The sequence below is a fragment of the Oryctolagus cuniculus genome, chromosome 10 (genome assembly GCF_964237555.1).
Source record: "Oryctolagus cuniculus chromosome 10, mOryCun1.1, whole genome shotgun sequence".
NCBI classification, from domain to species: Eukaryota; Metazoa; Chordata; class Mammalia; order Lagomorpha; family Leporidae; genus Oryctolagus; species Oryctolagus cuniculus.
Window position 1 is genome coordinate 76290280 of NC_091441.1, and position 26337 is coordinate 76316616.

At 49.7% G+C, this 26337-nt stretch overlaps 1 protein-coding gene across 1 annotated transcript in view; it reads right to left on the minus strand.

The window, feature by feature from the left end:
- The window catches only part of GXYLT2 (glucoside xylosyltransferase 2), a 100024-nt gene that overhangs the window by 20635 nt on the left and 53052 nt on the right, over window positions 1-26337 (minus strand). The window contains exons 4-5 of the mRNA XM_051851472.2: window positions 9759-10010; window positions 8233-8356 (exon numbers count right to left, since the gene is read on the minus strand). Of these exons, the coding sequence (XP_051707432.1) occupies window positions 8233-8356; window positions 9759-10010 (376 nt within the window). The remainder of the gene's footprint in view (window positions 1-8232; window positions 8357-9758; window positions 10011-26337) is intronic.

Below are 26337 nucleotides of genomic sequence, written 5' to 3' on the forward strand. Positions count from 1 at the left end.
GTTTTAAAATTCCAAATCCCCCAAATCTCAAACCAGTGAAAATTATTTGAAAATACTTTTTTTAAAAAGATTTATTTATTTATTTGAAAGGCAGAGTTACAGAGAAGCAGAGGCAGAGAGATAGAGAGGGGTCTTCTATCCGCTGGTTCACTCCCCAGATGACTGCAATGGCCAGAGCTGCACCGATCAGAAGCCAGGACCCTGGAGCTTCTTCCAGGTCTCCCATGTGGGGGTACAGGGGCCCAAGGACTTGGGCCATCTTCTACTGCTTTCCCAGGCCATAGCAGAGAGCTGGATCAGACATGGAGCAGCTGGGACTCAAATTGGCACCCATATGAGATGCTGGCACTGCAGTGGCTTTACCCATTATGCCACAGCGCCGGCCCTGGAGATACTTTTGCAGAGTTACACAGAGAGAGAAGGAGAGGCAGAGAGAGAGAGAGAGAGAGAGAGAGAGAGAGGTCTTTCATCCACTGGTTCACTCCCCAAATGGCCGCAATAGCTGGAGCTGTGCTGATCCGAAGCCAGGAGCCAGGAGCTTCTTCTGGGTTGGTTCCCCATGTGGGTGCAGGGGCCTAAGGACCTGGGCCATCCTCTACTGCCCTACTAGGCCATAGCAGAGAGCTGGATAGGAAGAGGAGCAGCCGGGACTAGAACCGGCGCCCACATGGGATGCCGGCGCTTCAAGCCAGGGTGCTAACCCGCTGCACCACAGCACTGGCCCTGAAGATACTTTTTTAAGCCAACCTATCTGGAGATTTTGGATCTTTGCCATTTCTCTCTCAATTTATATAAAGAGGCCCACTTAAGTGATTAGGTATGAGTCTGAAATCCCTCCATGGGAACTTCAGGAGGCTACGCTTATTCTCAGAGCCTGCTAGCTACTTGCCAAGTGCTGTGTGCATTGATTGCTCCTTACATTTCTGATCATTTCACACTCTTGAGGTCTCTAAGAGTGTGCAATAGTTTCTGCCTGATCATTTTAACTTCATGGAAAATAGGCTGTTGCTCTGTATCGACAGAATGGAGGCCATCTGCACTTTTTTTTTTTTTTTTTTTTTTTTTTTTTTTTTTTTTTTTGACAGGCAGAGCGGACAGTGAGAGAGAGAGAGAGAGAAAGAGAAAGGTCTTCCCTTGCTGCTGGTTCACCCTCCAATGGCCGCCATGGCCGGTGCACCGCTCTGATCCAAAAGCAGGAGCCAGGTGCTTCTCCTGGTCTCCCATGGGGTGCAGGGCCCAAGCACTTGGGCCATCCTCCACTGCACTCCCGGGCCATAGCAGAGAGCTGGCCTGGAAGAGGGGCAACCGGGATAGAATCTGGCGCCCCAACCAGAACTAGAACCCGGTGTGCCAGCGCCGCTAGGCGGAGGATTAGCCTACTGAGCCAAGGCGCTGGCCGCCATCTGCACTATTAGCAGTTACTTTCTTTTTATTTCTGAAGCCCGAAGGAGGAACTCAGTGCAGGTTTCCCACATGGTGGCAGGGAACCAGTGATTTGAGCCATCACCTACTGCCTCCCAAGGTCTGCGTGAGGAGGAAGCTGGAGTAAGGAGCTTGCATTGGGAATTGAAGCCTGGTGCTCTGGCCTGGGCACAAGCACCTTATCCACTGGCTTAACCACTAGAACGAATGCCTGTGCTAGTCTCCTTTCTTTCTTTTTTTCAAACATTCTATCCCAGACCTGAGCTTTCCCAGCATTCTCTTCTTCCTTCTCCAGATGCACCTTACCTCCAGGATAGGGCAATTACTTCTGCTGAGAAGACTTTCCTAGTCACACTACCTAGGGAAGCTCTTCTCTCCCTCCAGCTTGGATTCTTTCTTAACCTTGTCTTTTGAACCTGTGCCCATATGGGATGCTATTGCTGCAGGCAGCAGCGGTGGCCCCATAACCTTGTCTTTTTAAATATATATATATATATATATATAATGTATTTATTTGAAAGAGTGAGAGGGAGTGAGAGACAGAGAGATCTTTCATCTGCTAATTCACTCCCCTTTGGCTGCAGCCCAGCCTAAAGCCAGGAGAATAGAATTCCAACCAGGTCTCCCATGTTGGTGCCCAAGCACTTGGGCCATCTTCCACTGCTTTCCCAGATGCATGAGCAGGGAGCTGGATTGGAAGTGGAGCAGCCAGGATTGGCACCCAGATGGGATGCTGTTATCAAAGATGATGGCTTAACCTGCCGAACCACAATGTCAGCCCTGCAATGGTTTCTTTATCAGTCCCTGGTTTATTTCCTGTATCACAATCTGTGATTCTGAATGCCTAGCTATGATTCTTTGAGAGTCTACCTCTTCTAACGAAAGACAGGTTTTGTGGAAACAGGAGCTTTGTCTAACTCTTCAGAGGCTATATCCCCAGCACCCAGCCCAGTGGTTGGCAAACAGTAGGTGCTCAAAAATATTTGCTGCATGACTGCAATGAACCTCATGCCTTCCTCTGCCGCATGGATGCTGTTCTCTCCTCTGCCTTTCTTCCTGTCCTTTCTGTCCCACCTGCCTTTTCTGTCATTGTCCTTGCTATGGTCTCATTTCTTTCACCCCTTTACTCCATTCTTTGAATTCCATTCACTCAATCCGCAGACCCTCCCACTGAGAAGACAGCACAAGCCTCGATCTGCAGGAGACACACACACAGACACCCTAATCCCCATTCTTTCCCGTGTGCTCTATTGTCAGGCTCTTACACTCACCATACATGCTCTGAACTGAGTTGGGACCCGTTTCCCAGAACAGCCCCCCAGAGCAGACAACTGGGTCAGCCTGCCCACAACGCAGTGCTCAGTCACGTGTTGCTGGAGGTGCTTGGGGGCTAGAACTGTACAGTGCAGTTGCACACTCCAGGGCGGGGTTCCCATGATCCGCAGCCAAATAAGGACAAACTCTCATGGGGCCACTGCTCACCTGACCCATGGGACCCTGAGCCCAGCTCCCTGTGGTTGTCACCAGCCCACCTGACTCCCTGGTATCACACACTCAGCTGAGACCCCCTCCGTCTATACCACAGGCCTTCCAGCTCCTCCCGCTGCCGCTCACTACTCTGGCTGGAAGCCCTGCGAGGTCACCTGTACTGGGCTGGCTTCATCTTCTTTTCCACTTCCCCAGAAACTGTCCCTGAAGAAGCAGACCTGCCACATGACCTTGCCAATCAAGGGTGGTCTCCCTAAGGGCACAGATTCATTTGGGGACTGGACCAGACTCTCTCTTTTTTAAAAGGCTTTATTTATTTGAAGGACATAATTACAAAGAGAGAAGGGGAGACAGAGATAGAAGTCTTCCATCCTCTGGTTCACTTCCCCAAATGGCTGCAACAGCCAAGGATAGGCCAGGTCGGAGCCAGGAGCCAGGAGTTTCTTCCGGGGAGGTGGGGGGACATCTTCCACTGCTTTCCCAGGTACATTAGCAGGGAGCTGGATCAGAAGTGGAGCAGCTGGGACACACATTGGCACCTTTATGGGATGCTGACTTTGCAAGGGGGTGTCTTAACCTACTATGCCACAACACCAGCCCATTTGTTTTGTTTTTGTTTTTGTTTTTCTTAATCATTTGAATTAGGAAACTTGGGAAACCCATCATCATTGGTTGGGGACCGGTAAGGTTGTGTTGACTTGGGATTAGCAATCAGCCTGGGCCATGGGCAGAGAGAGGATGCTGAGACAGGATCAATCAGATAAGCATGGAGAGAGCCAAAGATGACAGAGACCCTGAAGCTGCCGAGGGAGGAAGAAGTCGCTCTGGTCCCTGGCAGCTCCCATCATGGAGATCAGGTGATCTGATCCCCGCAGTCAGGAGTCTGCCCCAGACTCTCACAGCATCTGCCCTCCCTTAGCTGGCCTGAGTCAGTGTTGTGCTCTGACACCTGATCGCATGGATCCAAACACATCTTCCCACGTGGAATTCTCCATTGCTTCTTGTCAGGCTCACCCCAGCCACAGACCTCTGCTCTCGACTCAAGCTCACCTGTTCAGAGGTGAGCTCGGTTTCCCACTCCTTGAAGAAGCTGCCTTTGGGCTCACCTGCCAGGAAATGTCCTTCCTGGGAGATGATCGACCTGCGAATTCCCCGTGGGCTTCAGCTGTCTCCTCTTGAGTCAGTTTATTACCCAGCGCTGCAACCACACACCCACCGGCATTTATTACCTAATTACAGCAAGAGTCTTAAAACATATTTCAACGAGACGTTCAGGCACATTGTTGAAAGCGGAGCTGTCGGCCACAGGAACTCTGACAACAATCACGCTGCAGACATGTGCCCGTGGTTTTATGTGCAAGACTTCACCCCTGGCAACCCAAGGCACCATAACAAAAACAGATTTATCTCCTGTGTTGCAGCCAATGTTATTTCCTTCTCTGCTTTGGCGGGACAAAGGTGACAAATCTTTTTTTTTTTTTTTCTTTCCAGCTATAGGTTGTTCTGGTTTAGAGAAAGTGCTCTCAATCGATAGAAATGAAGGAAAACCTTACAATGTGACGGGCATGAGTCAGATTGCAGTTTGAAGATCTCATGCTTAATGAAGTACCTCCGCGAAGCTTCTACACGGAAGGTTAAAGGCAGGTCACAGAAACACCAATCCAACACGCCCCGACGTAAAACCAGAGAACTCAGAGACTTACTCGAGTACCGCTGGGTACTGCTAGGCACCGGAATGGAGGACAAATTCCCAGTTATTTGATGATATCTTCCATGGCTCCAAAGTGCAAAGTGCAGAGCACAACTCAGTTATTTCAGCCCCGGTGAAAGACTGGTAGCTCTGATCCCGCAGCCCTGGGGTGTGTAATCTAATCAGGATCACGCCCTCAAATGGCCGGCCACAGGCTGGGAGGATTTCTGGGCGGGCAACTGTGGGAATGTTTTGAATTCCCCAGTTTGGGAAACTCAATAGTGTTAGCCACCAAACAGAAAAAGAAAATGCAAAATATAAAGGAGAGAATTGGCAGAGCAGAAAGACGAGCCTCAGATCTCTTCCCAGTGTGCTAGGATCCTGCCCTCCCCTCTGCCTCCCATCTGAGAAGTTCCTCTGTGTCCCTTTTGGCTGGAATTGGGGTGTGCTGGGTTTGTAATCCCTGCCCTGATACACATAGCCATGTCGCAAATTCTTTAACTCTCTTGTCCTTGGTATTTTTTTAAAGTTTATATTTATTCAGGGTGGTGAGTGTTTTTAATTCAAGCAAAATTATTTAAAAGAGAGAGGGAGGAGAGGGGCCGTTGCTGTAGTGTAGCAGGTTAACACACTGGCCTGAAGCGCCGGCATCCCATAGAGGTGCTGGATTGAGTCCCCCCTGCTCCACTTCTGATCCAGGTCTTTGCTATGGCCTGGGAAAGCAGTAGAAGATGGCCCAAGTCCTTGGGCCCCTGCACCTGCCTGGGAGACCTGGAAAAAGCTCCTGGCTTCAGATCAGCACAGCTCTGGCCATTGTGTCTAATTAGGGAGTGAACCAGCGGGTGGAAGACCTCTTTCTCTTTGCCTCTCCTCTCTCTGTGTAACTCTGACTTTCAAGTAAATAAATAAATCTTAAAAAGAGAGAGAGAGGTGAGAGATCTTCCATCCATGAGTTCGCTCCCCAAATGGCCACAACAGATGGAACTGAGCCAGGTTGAAGCCAGAAGCCAGAAACTCCATCCAGGTCTCCTACATCAGGGACAGGTTGCCCAAGTACATGGGCCGTCTTCCGCTGCCTTCCTGGACACATTAGCAGGGAGTTGGATCAGAAGCAGAGCAGCCAGCATTGCAAGCCATGGTTTAGCCCACTGTGCCAGAACACTGGTCCCTCCCTTGGTATCTTTATCCACAAAATGTGGATTATGGTCTCAGGGTCATTGTGAGGATTAAATTTTAAAAATGCCTAGATTTAGGAAGAACAGATGTCAGCCATGGTTCCCGAGCTCCATGCTCCCTGCCTGGTGGGCTGTCTTCTCCCCTGCGAATTTGGAATGGGACAACCAAGCTGGTCTTTTCTGTGTGGCTGCAGCTGCAGCATGAAACGTCAGGACTTTGCTGTGAGGCCCTGGGAGCAGAGAAAGACAGTCGAAGGAGAGGAGAGAATAGCTTCCGTGGAGAAGGTGAGTCTCACCAGGAGTTTCCCTCCCTGCTGCAGGTCGGGGGATGGGCCTGCCCTGCCCTCCTACCCTTGGTTTCCATGAGACTTTCAGTCATTTGCTTATCACAAAAGTCTCCTTTGTGCTGCAATTAACTCCAGGGTTTTTTATTTGCAGCCAAGAGTCCTAAGCAAACACCTCTACCTCGAAACAAAAATGCAGGGTTGGCGCCATGGCATAGTGAGTAAAGTGCCAGCAATACCATGTGGGCGCTGGTTTGAGTCTCGGCTGCTCCACTTCTGATCCAGTTCTCTGCTGTAGCCTGGGAGGGCAGTGCAGGATGGCCCAAGTGCTTGGGCCCCTGCGCCCGTGTGGGAGACCCGGAAGAAGCTCCTGGCTCCTGGCTTCAGATCAGCACAGCTCCAGCCGTTGGGGCCAATTGGGGAGTGAACCAGCAAAGGGAAGATCTCTCTCTCTCTGCCTCTCTGTAACTCTGCCTTTCAAATTAATTAATTAATTAAAAAAAATACGAAATCTGCTTAAGAAGAAGGAAAAACTTTGCAGACTAAATTCCCTGTTACTGTCGGAGTGAAATGAATGGAAACATACCACGGCTGAGCAGCCTAGACATTCTCTTTGCCAAGTTAGTACTGGGAGTCTTTCCCAGAAACGCCATAACAACACGCCTTTCTTCTTTCTAGGATTGGTTCCTTTTTGAACTGAAAACAGGTTTTCTTAAATATTTTGGTTTTTATTTATTTAAGTGGCAGAGAGAGAGATCTTCTATCTCTGGTTCATTCCCCAAACGCTGGCAATGGCTAGGGTTGTGACAGAACAAAGTAACCGAGACTCCCCCTGGCTCTCCTACAGGGATGGCAGTGACCCAGGGACTTGAGTCATCACCTGCTGCTTCCCAGGAGGGCGTCAGTAGGAAGCGAGAATCGGAAGCAGGGGCAGGAGTCCAAACAGGTACCCTTGGCCACCCCAAGCAGTATCTTAACCACTGAGCCCAACACCGGCCCCATGAAACTAGATTCCAGTCCAGAATTTCGTTTTTCACAAAGGTATGGAGTAGGTGCTTCGAGCGCGCCATGAAATCACAGGCAGACATCTCAACTTCGGGATATTTAAAAACATAAGGAAGACCTACACGGAACAGAGCAGGGATGACTTAGAACCCCACAGACATTTTCAGAGGAGAAATCGCAGCTTGGATTTTTTTTTTCTTTCTTTTTTTTTTTTTTTTTTTTTTTTTTGCCAGGCAGAGTTAGACAGTGAGAGAGACAGAGAGAAAGGTCGTCCTTCCGTTGGTTCACCCCCCAAATGGCCACTAGGCCAGTGCAGCACCGATCCGAAGCCAGGAGCCAGGTGCTTCCTCCCAGTCTCCCATGCGGGTGCAGGGCCCAAGCACTTGGGCCATCCTCCACTGCCCTCCCGGGCCACAGCAGAGAGCTGGCCTGGAAGAGGAGCAACCGGGACAGAACCCGGCGCCCCGACCGGGACTAGAACCTAGTGTGCCGGTGCCGCAGGCGGAGGATTAGCCAAGTGAGCCGCGGCGCCGGCCCACAGCTTGGATTTTAATGACAGTAAATAAGGCTTCAGCAAGGAGGGGGAAAGAAGGACATTGTATTAGCTTTAGCGGTTAACATAAAAACATGGACCAAACACACTCTGCTGTCCTCCCTTCTCTGAGCCTTATAAGAAGAAATTCTTTTGCCCAAGATGAAAAAAGGGGGTGATGGCGGGGGGAGACTTGGGGATCTGAGTCCTTATTCTAGGCTCTTTGAACCCTGAACAAGCCAATCCCCCTAAGGACTCTGAGAACCAGTTCCTTTCAATGTGGCAATTGTTCAGGCTCTCATGCCTTGATTGTAATCTTTCCACGGACTTTTGTGCCACACATCCATTTTGACTGCACTTCTCAGAAGAATGGCAACACTGAAAATGCCTTTTTCTAAAACTGGTGTCCAGTGTTGGAGGTTCCGACACTTGACCTTTTGTGTTGGGAACACAAGGACCAGCCCCCGGCAGACACCCGGGGAGGGGGTGGTGGATGAAAGGGCGAACATGGCAGGAGAACACAGGGTGCTCTGTGCGGGAGCTGGCCCAGCCAGCAGCAAGCTGGGCCTGGAATGCGCTCTTTGTGGTGAGGTGGGTGTATTCCCACACGAGCGCCATGCACGCCAGAGAACCTACCTGGGTTGAAATAGAAAATGATATTTAACAAGTCCTGGTCTCCCCATGTGATGGCATTCTTGTATTTCTGGTACAGAGGGTACAACATGTCCCCCCACGCCAAGCCCGTGGGAATCACGCTGTTCTGGAAAAAGAGAAAAACGTTAGGACAGTTGAAGCAAAGCAGCCACGCACATGCTGTCTGCAAAGGGAACAGTGCCGAGGGACCGAATGGCCCTCCCTCTGCCAATTCAGGAGAGGCCCCACTATCCCCAGGGCACAGAGCAAGGCCAAATCAGGGCTTTGATTGTTGCGTTTTGCCAGATGTCCTCATGGATACAAGATGGGTCACGGACTGGTAGCTGGGCCTGGGGCTTCCACCCTGAAAACCACACCTGAAAGCAGGCCTCTTTCTTAGGCCTACTCCTTGTCTACGAAGCGTGGGAACAAAAAAATGCAGGTAACACAATTAAAGTATGTTAAAGAAAAATACCTTCCCTTGTCTTGAAATATTTATTTCCTTTCAAGAGAAAATCAGCATGCTCACAGACTAAATATTCCAACAGCATGCAAAGACAGAAAATAACATATTCAAAGTAATTTCCCTCCATCCACCTCCAAAGCCCATACCCACTTGCTCTAAGAAGCCCCCACAGTGATCAGTGATCAGTCTCAGATATTCTTCTGGAACCTTCTGAGGACAGGTGATTACACTCTACATCTCATGACCTGCTTGCCGATTGGCTTTTTTTCTCAATATTTCTTAGTGATTTTATCATCTCCCTCATATATCAATCTATGATTTTTTTAATAGGACAGTAGTTTTTTTTTTTTTTTCTTTGACAGATAGAGTTAGACAGTGAGAGAGAGACACAGAGAGAAAGGTCTTCATTCTGTTGGTTCACCCCCCAAATGGCCGCTACGGCTGGCGCACCAGCCCAAAGCCAGGAGCCAGGTGCTTCCACCTGGTTTCCCATGTGGGTGCACTTGGGCCATCCTCCACTGTCCTCCCAGGCCATAGCAGAGAGCTGGACTGGAAGAGGAGCAGCCGGGACTAGAACCCGGCACCCATACGGGATGCCGGCGCTGCAGGCAGAAGATTAGCCAAGTGAGCCACGGCGCCAGCCCCAGGACAGTAGTATTTTTGACCACTTCTCTACAGATGGTCACTGAGAGTCCTTCCAGTTCTGGGCTAGGATAAAAGAGGAGTCGGTGAACATTGTTGAACAAATAGCTCTGTGTGCTTATGTAACTATATCCCTAGGGAAATCCCCAGACATTCTGCATGGCCTTGAATCTGCAGAGTTCAAAAACAACAGAATTCCAAAATGGAACATAGTATTCCTGAACTGCCACTCTGCAGAAGCCTCAAATTCCACCGCCATCTGGGCTTTTCCTGGACAAATACTCCAGAACTTTCCAAATATTTCTCTGTGGCTCTTTCCATCCCCACCTACAGGCCGCTGTCTTTACAACCCCAGCACCAAGACTCTAGGAAAAGTCAAACTCCCAATCTTTAAGGAAGGAATTTCACAACACTTTGTTACCTTGAACTGGGTGCTTCTTATCCGGGTCAAATTCATTAACATGACTCCCGAGTTCACGCCTGCAGAGCCATAGAAAGGGTGCCGGGCGAAGCGGCTGTACCAGCCAATCTTTGGGATCTCATGCTCGGGGGCCATGGCTGCCAGCTGAGTGGAGTTAAACTTCCTCAGAAGCTTCCAGATGTCATCAACGGGCCTTAGGAAGAGGACGTCTGTGTCCACGTAGAGAAGAGAATCCACATCCTTTAAAATCACCTTTGTGTGGGGGCCAAGGGAGTAGGGGGAACAAAACAACACAGAAGCAGGTCAGAAACATGGAAATGGCCTGATAAGGCAAATAATGCCAGCAATTTTCATTGATCAGTGTTGAATTCTAGAAAGGGACCACCCTTAGCTACCCTTTCTCCCTTCTCCTTGGACCTGAGGGATGCAGGTGCAGAATCAGAATTAAAATGGAGTGAGTGTGGCTAATTGCAGATCTCTTGCTTCTGTACATATTAGCTTTGCTTGCTAATGGCTAAGGGTATATCTTGTGAAACTATGTTGGCCCAAATTCCCAGGAACTAGGTTGACCAAAATGTCTCCTTCACTGTTGTCTTACCACCATATCTTGGATCTGCTATTGGGTTTGTTATTGTTAACTGTTATCTTACAACCATATTCTGGTTTTTCTTTTTATTGAACAATACCAGAGGCCCGGTTCGAAATTGTGAGCCCTAGTGTACAGAATACTATAAAAAGCTGTGTAACCCGCTGTTGGGGGCCGCACTCTGGTAAGGAGTATTGGTCCCGGTCGGTGGCCGGTCCGATCAGTTACCTTGCCTCTCATTTGCTTTCCATTTTCAATAAAATTCATTTGTGCCTGTTACTGTTGTTTTTTTTTTTTTTTTTTTTTTTTTTTTTTTTTGACAGGCAGAGTGGACAGTGAGAGAGAGACAGAGAGAAAGGTCTTCCTTTGCCATTGGTTCACCGCGCTGATCCAAAGCCAGGAGCTTCTCCTGGTCTCCCATGTGGGTGCAGGGCCCAAGAACTTGGGCCATCCTCCACTGCACTCCCGGGCCACAGCAAAGAGCTGGACTGGAAGAGGGGCAACCGGGACAAAATCCGGTGCCCCAACTGGGACTAGAATCCGGGGTGCCGGTGCCACAGGCGGAGGATTAGCCTATTGAGCCGCGGCGCCAGCCCTGTTACTGGTTTTTGTAACATTCTATATTTTAGCTGACAAGTGGATGCAACACAGCTCAAGCAGTAGGGAATCAGAAGCCAAATCTGGGACAGGTGTTGTGGTGCTGCTGATTAAGCCACAACTTGGGATGCCTGCATTCCATACTGCTTGCTGCTTCAAGTCCTGACTTCTTTTCTTCCAATCCGGCTTCCTGCTAATGCACCTGTGAAGGTAGTGGATGATGGCTCAAGTCCTTGGTTCCTTGCTATCCTGTGGGAGACCCACATGGTGGATGGAGTTCCTGGCTCTTGGTTTCAGACTGGCCCAGGCCTGGTTGTTGTGACCATTTGGGGAATGAGCCAACAGATGGAAGATTCTCTGTCACTCTCTCTTTTCTCTCTCCCTCTGCCTTTGAGATAAATAAATATTTAAAAATGTTAAGAATAGGCCGGCACCACGGCTCACTAGGCTAATCCTCTGCCTTGCAGCGCTGGCACACCGGGTTCTAGTCCCGGTCGGGGCGCCGGATTCTGTCCCGCTTGCCCCTCTTCCAGGCCAGCTCTCTGCTGTGGCCAGGGAGTGCAGAGGAAGATGGCCCAAGTACTTGGGCCCTGCGCCCCATGGGAGACCAGGAGAAACACCTGGCTCCTGCCATCGGATCAGCGCAGTGCGCCAGCTGCGGCGGCCATTGGAGGGTGAACCAACGGCAAAGGAAGACCTTTCTCTCTCTCTCTCTCTCTCACTGTCCAATCTGCCTGTCAAAATAATTAAAAAAAAATTGTTAAGAATATAAATCTTCATCATCTAGATTGGCCCAATTCTAGAACCCTGGGCTACATTTGATAGAAATAAAACTTTTTTTTTAAGATTTATTTATTTCTGCCAGCGCCGCGGCTCACTAGGCTAATCCTCTGCCTTGCAGCGCCGGCACACCGGGTTCTAGTCCCGGTCGGGGCGCCAGATTCTGTCCTGGTTGCCCCTCTTCCAGGCCAGCTCTCTGCTATGGCCAGGGAGTGCAGTGGAGGATGGCCCAAGTCCTTGGGCCCTGCACCCCATGGGAGACCAGGAGAAGTACCTGGCTCCTGCCATCGGATCAGTGCGGTGCGCCAGCCGTGGCGGCCATTGGAGGGTGAACCAACGGCAAAGGAAGACCTTTCTCTCTGTCTCTCTCTCTCACTATCCACTCTGCCTGTCAAAAAAAAAAAAAAAAAAAAGATTTATTTATTTCAAAGTCAGAGCTACAGAGAGGCAGAAGCAGAGGTCTTCCATCCGATGGTTCACTCCCCAGATGGGTCCAACGGCTGCAGCTGCGCCGATCCGAAGCCAGGAGTCAGGAGCTTCTGTGTTTTTTTTTTTTGTTTTTTTTTTGACAGGCAGAGTGGACAGTGAGAGAGAGAGACAGAGAGAAAGGTCTTCCTTTTGCCGTTGGTTCACCCTCCAATGGCCGCCGCGGCCGGCGAGCTGCGCTGATCCGATGGCAGGAGCCAGGAGCCAGGTGCTTTTCCTGGTCTCCCATGGGGTGCAGGGCCCAAGCACCTGGGCCATCCTCCACTGCACTCCCTGGCCACAGCAGAGAGCTGGACTGGAAGCAGGGGCAACCGGGACAGAATCCGGTGCCCCAACCGGGACTAGAACCCGGTGTGCCGGCGCCGCAAGGCGGAGGATTAGCCTAGTGAGCCGCGGGGCCGGCTTGGAGTCAGGAGCTTCTTTCAGGTCTCTCATGCAGGTGCAGGGGCCCAAGCACTTGGGCTATTTTCCACTGCTTTCCCAGGCCATAGCAGAGAGCTGGATTGGAAGTGGAGCAGCCAGATCTCGAACCAGTGCCCACATGGAATGCTGGCACTGCAGGTGGCAGCTTTACCCACTACGCCACAGCACTAGCCCCAGAAATAAAACTTTTAAAGAGCTAAAAACATCAGCCAGTTGCTATGGCCCTTGCTCCTTCTTCTTCCATCCTCCAAATTAAGTCACCTATCTCCCTTATTTTTACCTTGGAACAGCCAGGTCTGGCATTTCAAAGCCTGAAACAGACAATCTCTACACCAGGTCCTGCCCAGCTCTGAGGGTTGGTCCTGTCTGTCCCTGGATCCATGCTGATGGGTATGACACTCCATCTTTTGAAGTTATCTTTTTAGTCAGAATTTGGACTTGGGAATAAGCAAAGCAAGTCACTGGCCGCTTTGGGTAGAGAACAGGGATTGGCAGACTTCTCCCTCTCAAGAGCCAGAGAGTAAATATTTTGGGCTCTGTTTCAACTGCTCAAGTCTGCTGCTGGAGCATGCTAGCATGCCTGGACAAGCCTGAACAAATGGGAGAGGCTGCGAGCCAATGAAACTTCACTTAGGGACACTGACATTTGAGATGACACAAAAAAATCTTTGTGGGATTTTTTTCAGCCCTTCGAAAGGTAAAGGCCATTCTTACTCACTGGCTGTGGTCTGCTGATCATTCAAGCCAGCCACCTTAGGTAAACAAGGTCTCAGGAGCTAACTGCTGAGCAGATCAGAGCTTTGCCCTGGAGCTACAGGCATCAAAGCCTTAGCTAGGACTAGTGCCACTCGCCTTGCTCTGCCTTTGTCCCCCAGGCTGAGTCTTCCTGGATTTCCGGGCCCAGCCTCTTCCCAACACCACAGCAATACTTCTTGTGGATCGAATGCTTGTGTCCCTGCAACCCCCAAATTCCTATACAGAAGCCTTCGCCCCTAAGGTGATGGCATTTGGAGATGGGGGAATAATCAGGTTAGGTTGAGGTCAGGAGGGCGGAGCCCTCCCTTTGGAGATAGTGTGAGGAGTCAGATGGGTTAATAGATAGTCAGGGTGGTCCCAATGGAATTTGGAATATAAAATATTTGTTACCTTCCCCAAAATCTTATCTTTAGTAAGAACAAACAGGCTGCCCTCCTTCCTTTGGAATCTCCAAATTTACCATGAGAATAGTAAGGAAGCTCCTCCTGAGCCCACAGCTTATTGTGAAAACAAGTTATCAACTCTACCCTTAGCAGGCCAGACAGGATGGAGAATTGTAAATCAGGTTTTTTGATGGTTTTTGTCCCCGCCTGGTAACTGAATGCCAATCTAATTGTCAAGTTTGTACTTAAAGTTAGTACTGCCACCATCCCCTTTGGGTTTTCCTCTCTTGGAAGCCCCCGTCCCGCGCTGCTCTGGCTGGAGGTCTTTGATTCTAACAAATACTCTGAAATCCCTTTGCTGTCCGCTTGGACATTCTTCTTCCATGTGAGACAAAGAACCGAGGTAACAAGAATTTCTCTGCCACCCTTTAAGAATAGAGTCCTTGCAAGTTGGGACACCAACACAGAGTGTCTTCTGTTTGCCTCTGCCGAGCGAGGACACAACAGGGAGGAAGCAGTCTGCAAGCCACCAAGAGACATTCACCCAACCTGGCTGGCATGCTGATCTCAGCCCTGCAGCCTCCAGAGTGGAAGGAACATACACATCTGTGGTTTAAGCAATCAGTCTATTGTACTTTTTATTTTTTCCATTTGAGAGGCAGAGAGCTAGACAGAGGAAGCTCCCACTTGCTATTTCATTACCTAAATGCCCACACATGGGCAGAGCTGGGCTGCAGCTGAAGCCAGAAGCTGGGGACACAAGCCAGGTATCCCTCCCACGTGATGGGCAGAAACCTGATGAGTCATCACCACCGCCTCCCAGGGTCTGCACTGGCAGGAAGTCAGAGTCAGGAGCCAGAGTTGGGAGTCAAACCTGTTATATATTAATGTTAGCCGTCGTAAAACACACCGGACACCGGAGTAAGGGAAAGGGTTTATTGGGGAACACCCTACAGACCGGAGTGAAGGGGCAGCGAAGGAAAAAGAGAGAAAGAGAATATAAGAGAGAAACAGAGAGGAGAGGAGCTAGCAAGGAGAGAAGATAGAGCAGAGAAGAAGAGAGAGGAGAACTAAGAGAGAAGAACCAAGAGAGCACGTGTTCAGGAACAGGCCCTTTTAAAACTTTGCCTGAGGGCGGGCAGGGAAGCAGGGGCAGTGAATCCCATTAGGATGGGGGTGGAGCCTAGCTCAGGTAGCTGGGCCATGCGGCCACCTGGCTAAAACTACACCAGTTTCCTAACAAAACCCAGGAACTGCAAATATGAGACATGGGTCTCTTAGCCACTCAACACCCATTTCTGCTGCATTCTATTACTGGAACCCAAGCACACTGAGACAACACTCCATTGGGATCCCCAGCATTTAACACTGAGCAGGGGTCAGATGTGACACAGGTATCCCAGGGATTTCAGACTACAGCAGTTTCAGTGCCTACATGAATAGCCACAGGATTTACCTTTCTCTCCCCATCAACTAGAGGAATGGATTTTATAAGCCAGGAAAACCAAACTGAAAACAGTGATCATCTACTGCTCATAAAGATTATATTGGGGCCGGCGCGGCGGCTCACTAGGCTAATCCTCCGCCTTGCGGCGCCGGCACACCGGGTTCTAGTCCCGGTCGGGGCGCCGGATTCTGTCCCGGTTGCCCCTCTTCCAGGCCAGCCCTCTGCTGTGGCCAGGGAGTGCAGTGGAGGATGGCCCAGGTGCTTGGGCCCTGCACCCCATGGGAGACCAGGAAAAGCACCTGGCTCCTGGCTCCTGCCATCGGATTAGCGCGGTGCGCTGGCCGCAGCGCGCCGGCCGCGGCGGCCATTGGAGGGTGAACCAACGGCAAAGGAAGACCTTTCTCTCTGTCTCTCTCTCTCACTGTCCACTCTGCCTGTCAAAAAAAAAAAAAAAAAAAAAAAAAAAAAAGATTATATTGGGGTCAGCAGTGTGGGGCAGGAGGGTTAAGCTGCCACCTGAGATGCCCACATCCCATATTGGAGCATTACTCCTCTTCTGATCCAGCTCCCTGCTAGTGCACCTGGGAAGCAGCAGATGATGGCCCAAGTACATGGGCTCCTGCCACCCATGTGGGGGACTCAGCTGGAGTTCCTGGCTCCTGGCTTCAGCCTGGCCCCGTTCTGGCTGTTACGGCCATTTGGGGAGTGGACCAACAGATGGGAGATCTCTACTCTTTTTCTTCTCTCTCCCCCTTTCAAATAAATAAATAATCTTTATATCCATCTTCATAATTTGAAGACCCTAAGTTAAGAATTAGGATGGAGTCTATAAATACACAAACCATTTTTAAAAATCTACCCATTCTCCTTATTGTTTCTTTTTTTTTTTTAAGATTTATTTTATTTATTTGAAAGACAGAGTTACAGAGAGAGGTAGACACAGAGAGAGAGGTCTTCCATCTGCTGGTTCACTCCCTGCAGAGGGCGCTGCCTGCAGCCCGGGGCCGTGGCTGACTTGGCTGGGGCTGCCCAGCAGAGCTGTGGAGGTGGAAGTGGTCGCCCAGGATGCTGCAGTGAGTGGGGCAGGATCAGGACCCCCGCTGCTTCACAACCCAGGGAGCTGCCAGTCTCACTGACTCTGAGGCTCTTTCTAGTGCTAATTCCCTTAGGGACCTAGAAGGGCGAGGTTTGTATCCTGGTGGTAAATATTCCTCTTCCAGTAATACTGTGGCCAACCAGCAGCCTCTCCAGTGAACCCCAGCCATCACTGCTGCGGAATCAGCCCCGGAGACGTGACGTCATAGAAAGAGTGATCTTTCTGAAATCTGTTTTTTTCAAAGGCCTGTGTCCATGTTTTCTGCCTACGTAGTAAGTGGATTCTGATATTCGAAAAGTTCAAAAGCTTCCTTCCTTTTCCGCTTGACTGTGATGGCCTAGAAGTCTTTCCCAGCCGGCCAGCGCGTGTTCTGAAGTGCTGTGTGTGTTGATGCGGTCGGTTACAGCTGGCTGTGCACCAGCTCCAGTCCTGTTCTGACCTTGACAGTACAGCTTGGTGTGCCTGGCGCGGTGTGCCCGGCACGTACCCGAGGCAGACTAAGGAATTCAACAGCTGAACTGCCACAGAACCCCTGAAATATGACATACGCTTGAAGACTGATGGTAGAACAGGGTCTGCGGGATGAGGAGTTGTGTAAACAACGGATGTGTGCAAGGAACCACCCTGACACCTGCTGCGTGCAATGTCCTCCCTTCTTGTGTGGGCATCCACGCCTCTCCGCGGACAGGACCACGAGGTCTCCCACTGCATCATTCCGTTTCCTGACCTGGCCCGGCAATTGCCAAGATGCCCTAAAAACCCCAGGGGGTGGCAAAGAGACCAAAGGGCAAGGGAAGGAGAAAGTAAAGACAAGGACACCACTGAGACTCCGACAGGACTGAGCTGCAGAGAGGAAGCCCCTGGAAAGTGCTGCTAGCCACCAGCAGGAGGAGGACAGCTTGTGAGGGTGGGTTCCCTTATCAGAGCACCAGTTCTAGTCCCCGTGGCTCTGCTCTCCATCCAGCTCCAGCTCCCTGCTAATGCACCTGGGAGGCTGCGGGTGATGGTCCGAATGCTTGGCCACCCGCCCCTGGGACCTTCTAGAAAGACCTGAATGGAGTTCCTAGCTTCTGGTTTTTGCTTGGCCCAGCCCTGGCTGTTGCAGCCAGGTCTCTCTCCCTTCTCTCTGTCACTGTGCCTTTCTTTCTTTCTCTCTTAAGACTTATTTATTTATTTATTTGAAAGTCAGTAACAGAGAGAGAGAGAGAGAGAGAGAGAGAGAGAGAGAGAATCTTCCATCCGCTGGTTCATTCCCCAATTGTCCGCAACAGCCAGAGCTGCCCCAATCCAAAGCCGGGAGCCAGGAGCTTCCTCTGTGTCTCCCACACCAGTGCAGGGACCCAAGCACTTGGGCCATCTTCTACTGCTTTCCCAGGCCATAGCAGAGAGCTGGATTGGAAATGGAGCAGCCAGGACTTGAAATGGTGCCCATATGGGATGCCGGCACTGCAGGTGATGGCTGTTACCCACTATGCCACAGTGCTGGCCCCCTCACTGTGCCTTTCAAATAAATAAAATAAATCTTAAAAAAATAATGAGTGTTAAAGCAGGAGGTGGATGGGGCCAGCATAGTGGGTAAAGCTGCCACCTGCAGTACCGGCATCCCATATGGTTGCTGATTCGAGTCCTGGATGCTCCACTTCTAATCCAGCTCTCTGCTATGGCCTGGGAAAGCAGTAGAAGATGGCCCAAGTCCTTGGGCCCCTGTACCTGTGTGGGAGACCCCGAGGAAGCTCCTGCTCCTGAATTCAGATCGGCACAGTTCCAGCCATTGTGGCCATCTGGGGCATGAACCAGTGGATGCAAGACCTCTCTCTCTCTCTCTCTCTCTCTCCCTCTCTCTCTCTCTGCCTCAACTTCTCTGTGTAACTCTGACTTTCAAATAAATAAATAAATCTAAAAAAAAAAAAAAAAAAAGAGGAATGAAATCAACAGTACGGAGATCCCAGCACTCCCCCAGTGCATTGCAGCACACTTCACAAAAGCCAAGATACGGAGTCATGTCCATTGACGGGTGAATAAAGAAATGTGGCATGCCTAGGTAAGTGTTCAGCCACAAAGAAAGACCAGAATGCTGGCATGTGCAGCAAAGTGGATGAAACCAGAGATCATTATCTTGCGAAATAAGTCAGATAAGGAAGACAAACAGCACATGTTCACTCTGCATATGCAGAAGCTGAGAAAAGTTTATTAGAACTAGAGACTGGGAAGGAGCACAGGCAGGGGGAGGTGGGATAATGGGAACAGCACAAGGGGGTGACTGTGTTTCCCAGGGATCTACTGTACATTTTATGAACAGCTACAAAAAAGGAGCTGGTGGGTTCCAAACGTAAAAACAAGATAAGGAGACAAGCCTGCTAACAGTATGATTTGGTCAGTATTCGTGGTATACATTTATTGAAATACCACATTGTACCCCATAATAGGTACAACTGTTGTCGTTCAAAAACATTTTAAATGTCTGAGATGGAAATGCTGGCTAATCTGATTTGATCATCACACACGGAATGCATGTATTGAATTATCACACAGCGCAATTCAAATAATTTTAGAGGTGCACATTGTGGTGCAATGGGTTCAGCCACCACTGGGGACACCAGCGACCCACATGGGAGTGGCAGTTCCAGTCCTGGCCCTCTGCTCCCAGTTCAGCTCCCTGCTAATTATGCCCCTGGGAGGCAGCAGATGATGATCTAAGTTCTTGGGTTCCTGTCACCCACGTGGGAGACCCACACGGAGTTCTGGCTCCTGGCTGCAGCCTGGTGCAGCCCTGGCTGTTGCAGGCATTTTGGAAAGTGGACCAGCAGATGAAAGATCTCTCTCTCTCTCTTTCTCTGTTTCTCTCTTTCTGCTTTACAAATAAAAATAAATAAATCTCTAAATAATTTTTTTTGGAAGTAACAAAGACTAGGGGCTGGAGATGTGGCACAGCAGGTTAACGCCCTGGCCTGAAGCGCTGGCATCCCCTATGGGTGCCGGTTCGAGACCCAGCTGCTCCATTTCCGAACCAGCTCTCTACTGGCCCAAGTCCTTGGGCCCCTGCACCCTCATGGGAGACCTGGAAGAAGCTCCTGGCTCCTGGCTTCGGATCAGCACAGCTCCGGCTGTTGCTGCCAATTGGGGAGTGAAACATCCCCAATGGAAGACCTCTCTCTCTCTCTCTCTCTCTGCCTCTCCTCTCTCTTTTTAACTCTGACTTTCAAATAAATAAATAAATCTTTTAAAAAACAAAGAAACATATCTTTAAAAAAAAAGAAGTAACAAAGCCTACCACTAAAAAAAGGCAATAGCCGAACACTTCAATGTAAATAATAATCTAGTCAAATAATTAGGTAAATAAGGATTTATTTATTTTATTTGAAAGGCAGAATGGGGAGGGGGGGAGATCTTCCATCCACTTACTCAGTCTCCAAATGACCACAATGGCTGGAGTTGGACCAGACCCAGGCCCACATGAGTGGCAGAGGCCAAAGCACCTGGGTTATCTACCACTGTCTTCCCAGCTGGATCAGAAGTGGAGCAGCCAAGATTCTAACTGGTGCTCATATCGAATGCCAGTATCCCAGGTGGTAACTTAACCCAGGGCACCACAACGCTGGCCCCAATAATTAGATAAATAAAATGCTATTTTGACTGAACAGTTCACTTGTACAGCACTTACATACTAGGTACTATTCAATGAGGTTTCCAATATTAACTCATTCATCCTCTCAACCACCTAAATGAGGTAGTCCTATTATTATCCCCATTTTATAGATGAGGAAATTGGAATACAGAGAAGTTAAGTAATTTGCCCAAGGTCACACAGCTATTCTAAATATTCACGTAGTGATGTTTTTTTGGGTCAACTCATTAACATAAAGTAATAATAGTGCCTCTCACTGACTTAGAGCCCATTGTGGGCATCTCTCTCTCTCTCTCTCTCACACACACACACACACTGTTGCTGGTGCCTCCCCTCTGCTGGGGTGGTATTCTTACCCTAGTTTAACAGATGGGCCTAGGTGGCTTGCTGAGGGTCACTACCAGAACATGGCAACACCTGGATGAAACCACGGGTCTCTGACACCAAAGCCCCAGTTCTTTCTGCTCTATCACAGTGATACTCACCTCCCACAGAGCCCAGGAGCACCTGTTCACTGTGCAAACAAACAGCGTGGTCAGTGTTGAGCAGTTGTTTTTTTTTTTTTTTAAGATTTTTTTCATTTATAAGAAAGGAAAAATGACAGAGAGAGAGAGAGATCTTCTATCTGCTGATTCACTCTTCAGATGGCTGCAACAGCCAGGGCTGGGCCAGGTCAAAGCTAGGAGTCTGGAACTCCATCCTTGTCTCCCATGTGGGCGGCAGAGACCCAAGTACTTGGGTCGTCATCCGTTGCCTTCCTAGGCGCATCAGCAGGAAGCTGGATCAGAAGCTGAGCAGCTGGGATTGGAACACTCAACATGGGATGCCAGCGTCACATGTGCCCCGCTGTGCCACAGTGCTGGCCCCCGAGCAGTTCTTAAACTTCAATGTACACAATCCTCCCCTAAGAAGCTGAAGTCGGTCTGCAATGCAGGTTCTCACCCGCTGGCTCCAGATTCTGAATGATTAGGTCCGAGCGGGCTGCAGGAGTCCGCAGGCTTGTCTTGAACATTCTTGTGGTGAGAATGTCTTAGGCTTACAGAAGAGCTGCAGAGAAAGCCTACAGCATTCTTACAGACTCTCCACTTAGCATCAAAAGCAAGAACCTAGCCCTGCTACAACGAAGGGACAGGACTTATGTGGGTGTCACCAGTGTTCTTGCCAATCTCCTTTTCCTTTTTTTTTTTTAAAGCTTTATTTATGATTTATTTGAAAGGCAGAATCTGCTGATTCACGCCCCAAATGGCCACAATGGCCAAGGCAGGAGCCAGGAGCTCCATCCTGGTGTTTCACAAGAGTGGTAGGGACTCGAGCTCTTGGCCCGTTAATCTATTTCTTTCCCATGTGCATTAGCAGGGAGTTGTTCTGGAAGCAGAGCAGCCAGGACGTAAACTGCTGCTTGGACACGGGATGTCAGTGTTGCAAGCAGTGTCTCCGCAGACAGCTACCTTGCACCAATGGCCTCGCTTCAGAGTCCGCTGTCTTTTCCCAAGCAGCCAGGGAGACGTGCACCATAGCAGGGCCCGGCCCTTCTCCACATGACACACGTGACGCTCACAGGCCCTGCGCTTGGTCACCTCAGCCTCTACCGCTTGGTGGAGGTGCTGTCGGACAAGGCAGTTTTCCTCCTGGAACATGGGCTACTTCCCCCTTTGTAAGTACTAAATATTTTAGAGGAGAGACTTTGAAACCATGCAAATATCCCGTTCTTGTAGCATCCCCAGGTAGAGTTTACCTGCAGCAATTGTCAGCATGATATTCTAGGGGTAGCATTTTATTTCTCTCATTCTTCTTCCCCATAATCATTGGAATTCTTTGGTAAGGAAGAGATGTCATTTCTCCCCACATTTATTTATTATATCAGGCAGCTTCAAAAAGTTAATGGAAAATACACACTATGAATAAAGCAGGCAAGGATTTCAAAAATGTTTTCTAGCAAAACAAACCTATCTTTTAGGTGGTGTTTTGTTTTTTTTTTTTTTTTTTTTTTTTTTTTTTTGACAGGCAGAGTGGACAGTGAGAGAGAGAGACAGAGAGAAAGGTCTTCCTTTGCCGTTGGTTCACCCTCCAATGGCTGCTGCGGCCGGCGCACCGCGCCAATGGCTGCTGCGGCCGGCGCACCGCGCTGATCCGATGGCAGGAGCCAGGTACTTATCCTGGTCTCCCATGGGGTGCAGGGCCCAAGCACTTGGGCCATCCTCCACTGCATTCCCTGGCCACAGCAGAGAGCTGGCCTGGAAGAGGGACAACCGGGACAGAATCCGGCGCCCTGACCGGGACTAGAACCCGGTATGCCGGCGCCGCAAGGCAGAGAATTAGCCTAGTGAGCCGTGGCACCGGCCAGGTTTTTTTTTTTTTTAAGATTTTATTTATTTATTTGACAGGTAGAATGACAAACAGTGAGAGGGAGAGACAGAGAGAAAGGTCTTCCTTCCGTTGGTTCACTCCCCAAATGGCAGCAACAGCTGGAGGTATGCCAATCCAAAGCCAGGAGCCAGGTACTTCTTCCTGGCCTCCCATGCGGGTGCAGAGGCCCAAGGACTTGGACCAGCTTCTACTGCTTTCCCAGGCCACAGCAGAGAGCTGGACTGGAAGAGGAGCAACCAGGACTAGAACCGGCGTCCATATGGGATGCTGGCACTGCAGGCAGAGGATTAACCTAGTGCACAATGACACCAGATCCCTTCTTTTTTTGAAAGTCAGAGTTACAAAAAGAGAGAGAGGGAGGTCTTCCATCCACTGGTTCACTACCCAAGTGGCTGCAATGGCAGGGACTGGGCCAGGCCGAAACCAGGAGCCAGGAGCTTCATCCGGGGCTTCCATGGGAGTGCAGGGGCCCAAGCACTCAGGCCATCTTTTACTGCTTTCCCAGGTGTGTTAGCAGGGAGCTGGATTGGAAGCGGAGCAGCCCATATGGGATGCGAGGGCTGCAGATGGTGGCTTAACCCACTGCACCACAGCGCCGGCCCCTTACCTTTTAAGTTCAACCAATTTTCCAAGTGGCTCTGGTTCTTTTTATTGTAGGATGGAATTCAGAAATCAGTATCTGCGTGCAGGTGTGTTCATTGTTCTTGGGGTGTCACTGCTTTTAGCTTCTCTCAGTGGATAGAATTAGGAAACACAAACATACATAGATGTCTACACACCCATGTATGCATACATATTGATAATTTTTGCTATCTCTATTTATGTGGGTAAATGCACAGTGTCTTTGGATGACACCAACAGACCCTTCTGGCTGGCATGGGAATCCATGATTTGGAAGGAAAGACAGCAAGTGAATGCAAAGGGCCCTGAACGCTAGACTCAGAAGCTTGAAATCAATCCTGCAAGGGCACAGGAACTCTGAACCCTGCTGGCGAGCCCAGCACGCAAACACCAGAACCCCAAGAGTGGCGTGTAGTCGGGAAGGGCCGTGGGTGGCAGGGGATGAGCAAACAGGCCACTACAATAGCCCTTTTCTCTGTCAGCCCCGCAACGTTTGTGTTTGTATTAATGTAAATGCACCCAGACGCAGGATACCTGGTCAGAATAGGGGTTGTGCCTGCAAGGCTGTGTAATCCCAGGGCACCTGCGCATGAACAGATCATTCTGCCTTTTTCTCTCTCAACTGTGTCATTAAAAAAAATTGTCCAAATGCCACACTACAAAAGTTAGCTCATGCTACTGCATTATAAAAATGTTGGAACAATTCAGCAGTCCACAGGGTAAGAAGTTCAAGGTGCCCTCGGCCTGCCTCTGTCCCAGCAGCTGCTCTGGCTCAAGCCCCACGCCCTCTTCCTCTCCTCCTTCTCCAACACTAACAGGTCGGTGATTATCACCAGAGATTGCCCCTTCGCATTTATCTGTATGTGGGACGGCCAGGAAGTCAGATCTGAACTCGTGTCATCATCTCCCTCCCACCACTCTCTAAGCTCGTTCATAAGTCTCAACACAACCTGAAGTGACTTCATAATCTCCTTCTTGTCCCCCCCCCCCCCAGAGCAGGAAATTTGCATATCTACTTGAGTCACATCTCTGGGACCAGTGTTGTTCAATAAATGTTGGATGCCCTAAGTGCTTTCATATGGATACCACCATATACATGTATGTGTACATACATGTATTCTTGGGTTTTAAAAAATACCAGCGGAATCACACTGTGTGCACGTTCCGACTGTCCCTTCCCTCTGCTGTGTGCTCTTGAGCATCGCTCTGATACTGCTGAGACAGTTTAAGGGGTGGGAATCACAGAAATGTGGACGCTGTCCTTCCTATGCGATGTCTTCTTTCCTGTTTTCACTTTTCAACCTAAACAGTGGAAATCCGAACAAAAATACACATTCTTTATGAGTGGCGTTTCACCACTGTTTTGCTTGTTTCATTCAACTATTAGCTTAGCATGGCGTGGCACAGGAGAAAAAGCACTTCAGTCTCTATTTTCGCTTCTATTGTGCCCCCTTGTGGAATCCCATATAACATACATATTCATTTTTCTGGTGTTGTAACAAAGAGCAGGGGTACCAAGGTCACGGCCATGTTCACACATGCTTCTGAGAATGATGGGGACCCTTCTCATCAGTTCAGTCTTTGCAAACAAGATTCACATTTGCCTGGGAGTTGGACACATCAGAAATGGCTTTGTTCAGCACAGTTCTAAAGTTCTGGCTCATCAAACTGGTGTTTGGTCTTTGATTTCATCATCCTGCGGTGTGGCCAACTGTTAGGTCTGCGCACAGGACGTCTACCACAAGCCTTGCGCAACTGAAGGTCTCTGGTTTCGCTGGCATGTTCTAAGATCACGGCTCAGATCTTCCATCTGCTTCCCAGCACCCTTTCGGCTTGCTTCCTCTGCTTATCAGGTGTTGCAATCTCAGCCACTCAGCACATACTCTTTCCCTGTTGGCTGTGGACAACCCGTTAGCCATGGTGACTGTCACCTGAAGCAGAGTCTGGTTTCTTAGTCGGAGGGAACCTCCCTAGAGGCTGTTCTCTGCCAGAGTTAGGGAAGCAAAACCACTGGGTCATGAGCGACTGTAGCTCTTTTTTTTTTTTAAGATTTATTTTTATTTATCTGAAAGAATCACAGAGAGAGGTAGAGACAGAGAAAGAGGTCTTCCATCCGCTGGTTCACTCCCCAGATGGCCACAACGGTCGGAGCTGCGCCAATCCGAAGCCAGGAGCCTCCTCCAGGTCTCCCACATGGGTGCAGGGACCCAAGGACTTGGGCCATCCTCCACTGCTTTCCCAGGACACAGCAGAGAGATGGATCAGAGAGGAGCAGCTGGGACTAGAACCGGTGCCGATATGGGATGCCGGCTCTTCGGGCCAGGGCTTTAACCCCCTGGGCCACAGCACCAGCCCCCAACTGTAGCTCTTAAAGAATTAAAATTAGGGGCCAGTGCTTTGTGTAGCGGGTTAAAGCCTCTGCCTGCAGTGCCTGCATCCCATATGGGCGCCCGTTCAAGTCCCAGCTGCTCCACTTCCAATCCAGCTCTCTGCTATGGCCTGGGAAAGCAGTAGAAGATGGCCCAGGTCCTTGGGTTCCTGCACCCACATGGAAGACCCAAAAGAAGCTCCTGGCTCCTGGCTTCAGATCAGCACAGCTCCGGCCATTGAGGCCACCTGGGGAGTGAACCAGCAGATGGAAGACCTTTCTCTCTCCCTGCCTCTCTGTAACTCTTCCAAATAAATAAATAAATATTTAAAAAATAAAAAATTAAAATTAAAGCGTATCAATTAAACATTAAAGCATAGGGGCCGGCGCTGTGGCACAGTAGGTTAATCTTCTGCCTGCGGTGCCGGCATCCCATATGGGCACTGGGGTTCTAGTCCTGGCTGCTGCACATCCAATCCAGCTCTCTGCTATGGCCTGGGAAAGCAGCAGAGGATGGTCCAAATCCTTGGGCTCCTGCACCTGCATGGGAGACCCAGAAGAAGCTCCTAGCTTCAGATCAGCTCAGCTTCGGCTGTTGCGGCCAATTGGGGAGTGAATCAGCAGATGGAAGACCTCTCTCTCTGTCTCTACCTCTCTCTGTAACTCTGTCTTTCAAATAAATAAAATAATTCTTTAAAAAAAAAAGATAGCAGGATAGAGAAAACTAAAGCAGAGAGGAGAACAATTATTCACAGGGCAGCCTGGTCACATACTGATCATTTTGAGCAAACACATGTTCTATTTATTTTTATTGTATTGTATTTAAAAGAGAGAGAGAGAGAGCGAAAGAGAAAGAGAGAGAGAGAGAGAGAGAGAGAGAGAGAGAGAGAATGCCCACCTGCTGGTTCACTTCCAAATGCCAGCAATGGCCAGGGCTGGCCAGGCTGAAGCCAGGGCTCACTCCAGGCCTCCCACATGGGTGGTGGCAGGAACTCAATTTCTTGAGTCATCAAGGCTGCCTCCCAGGTGCTGGTAGGAGTCAGA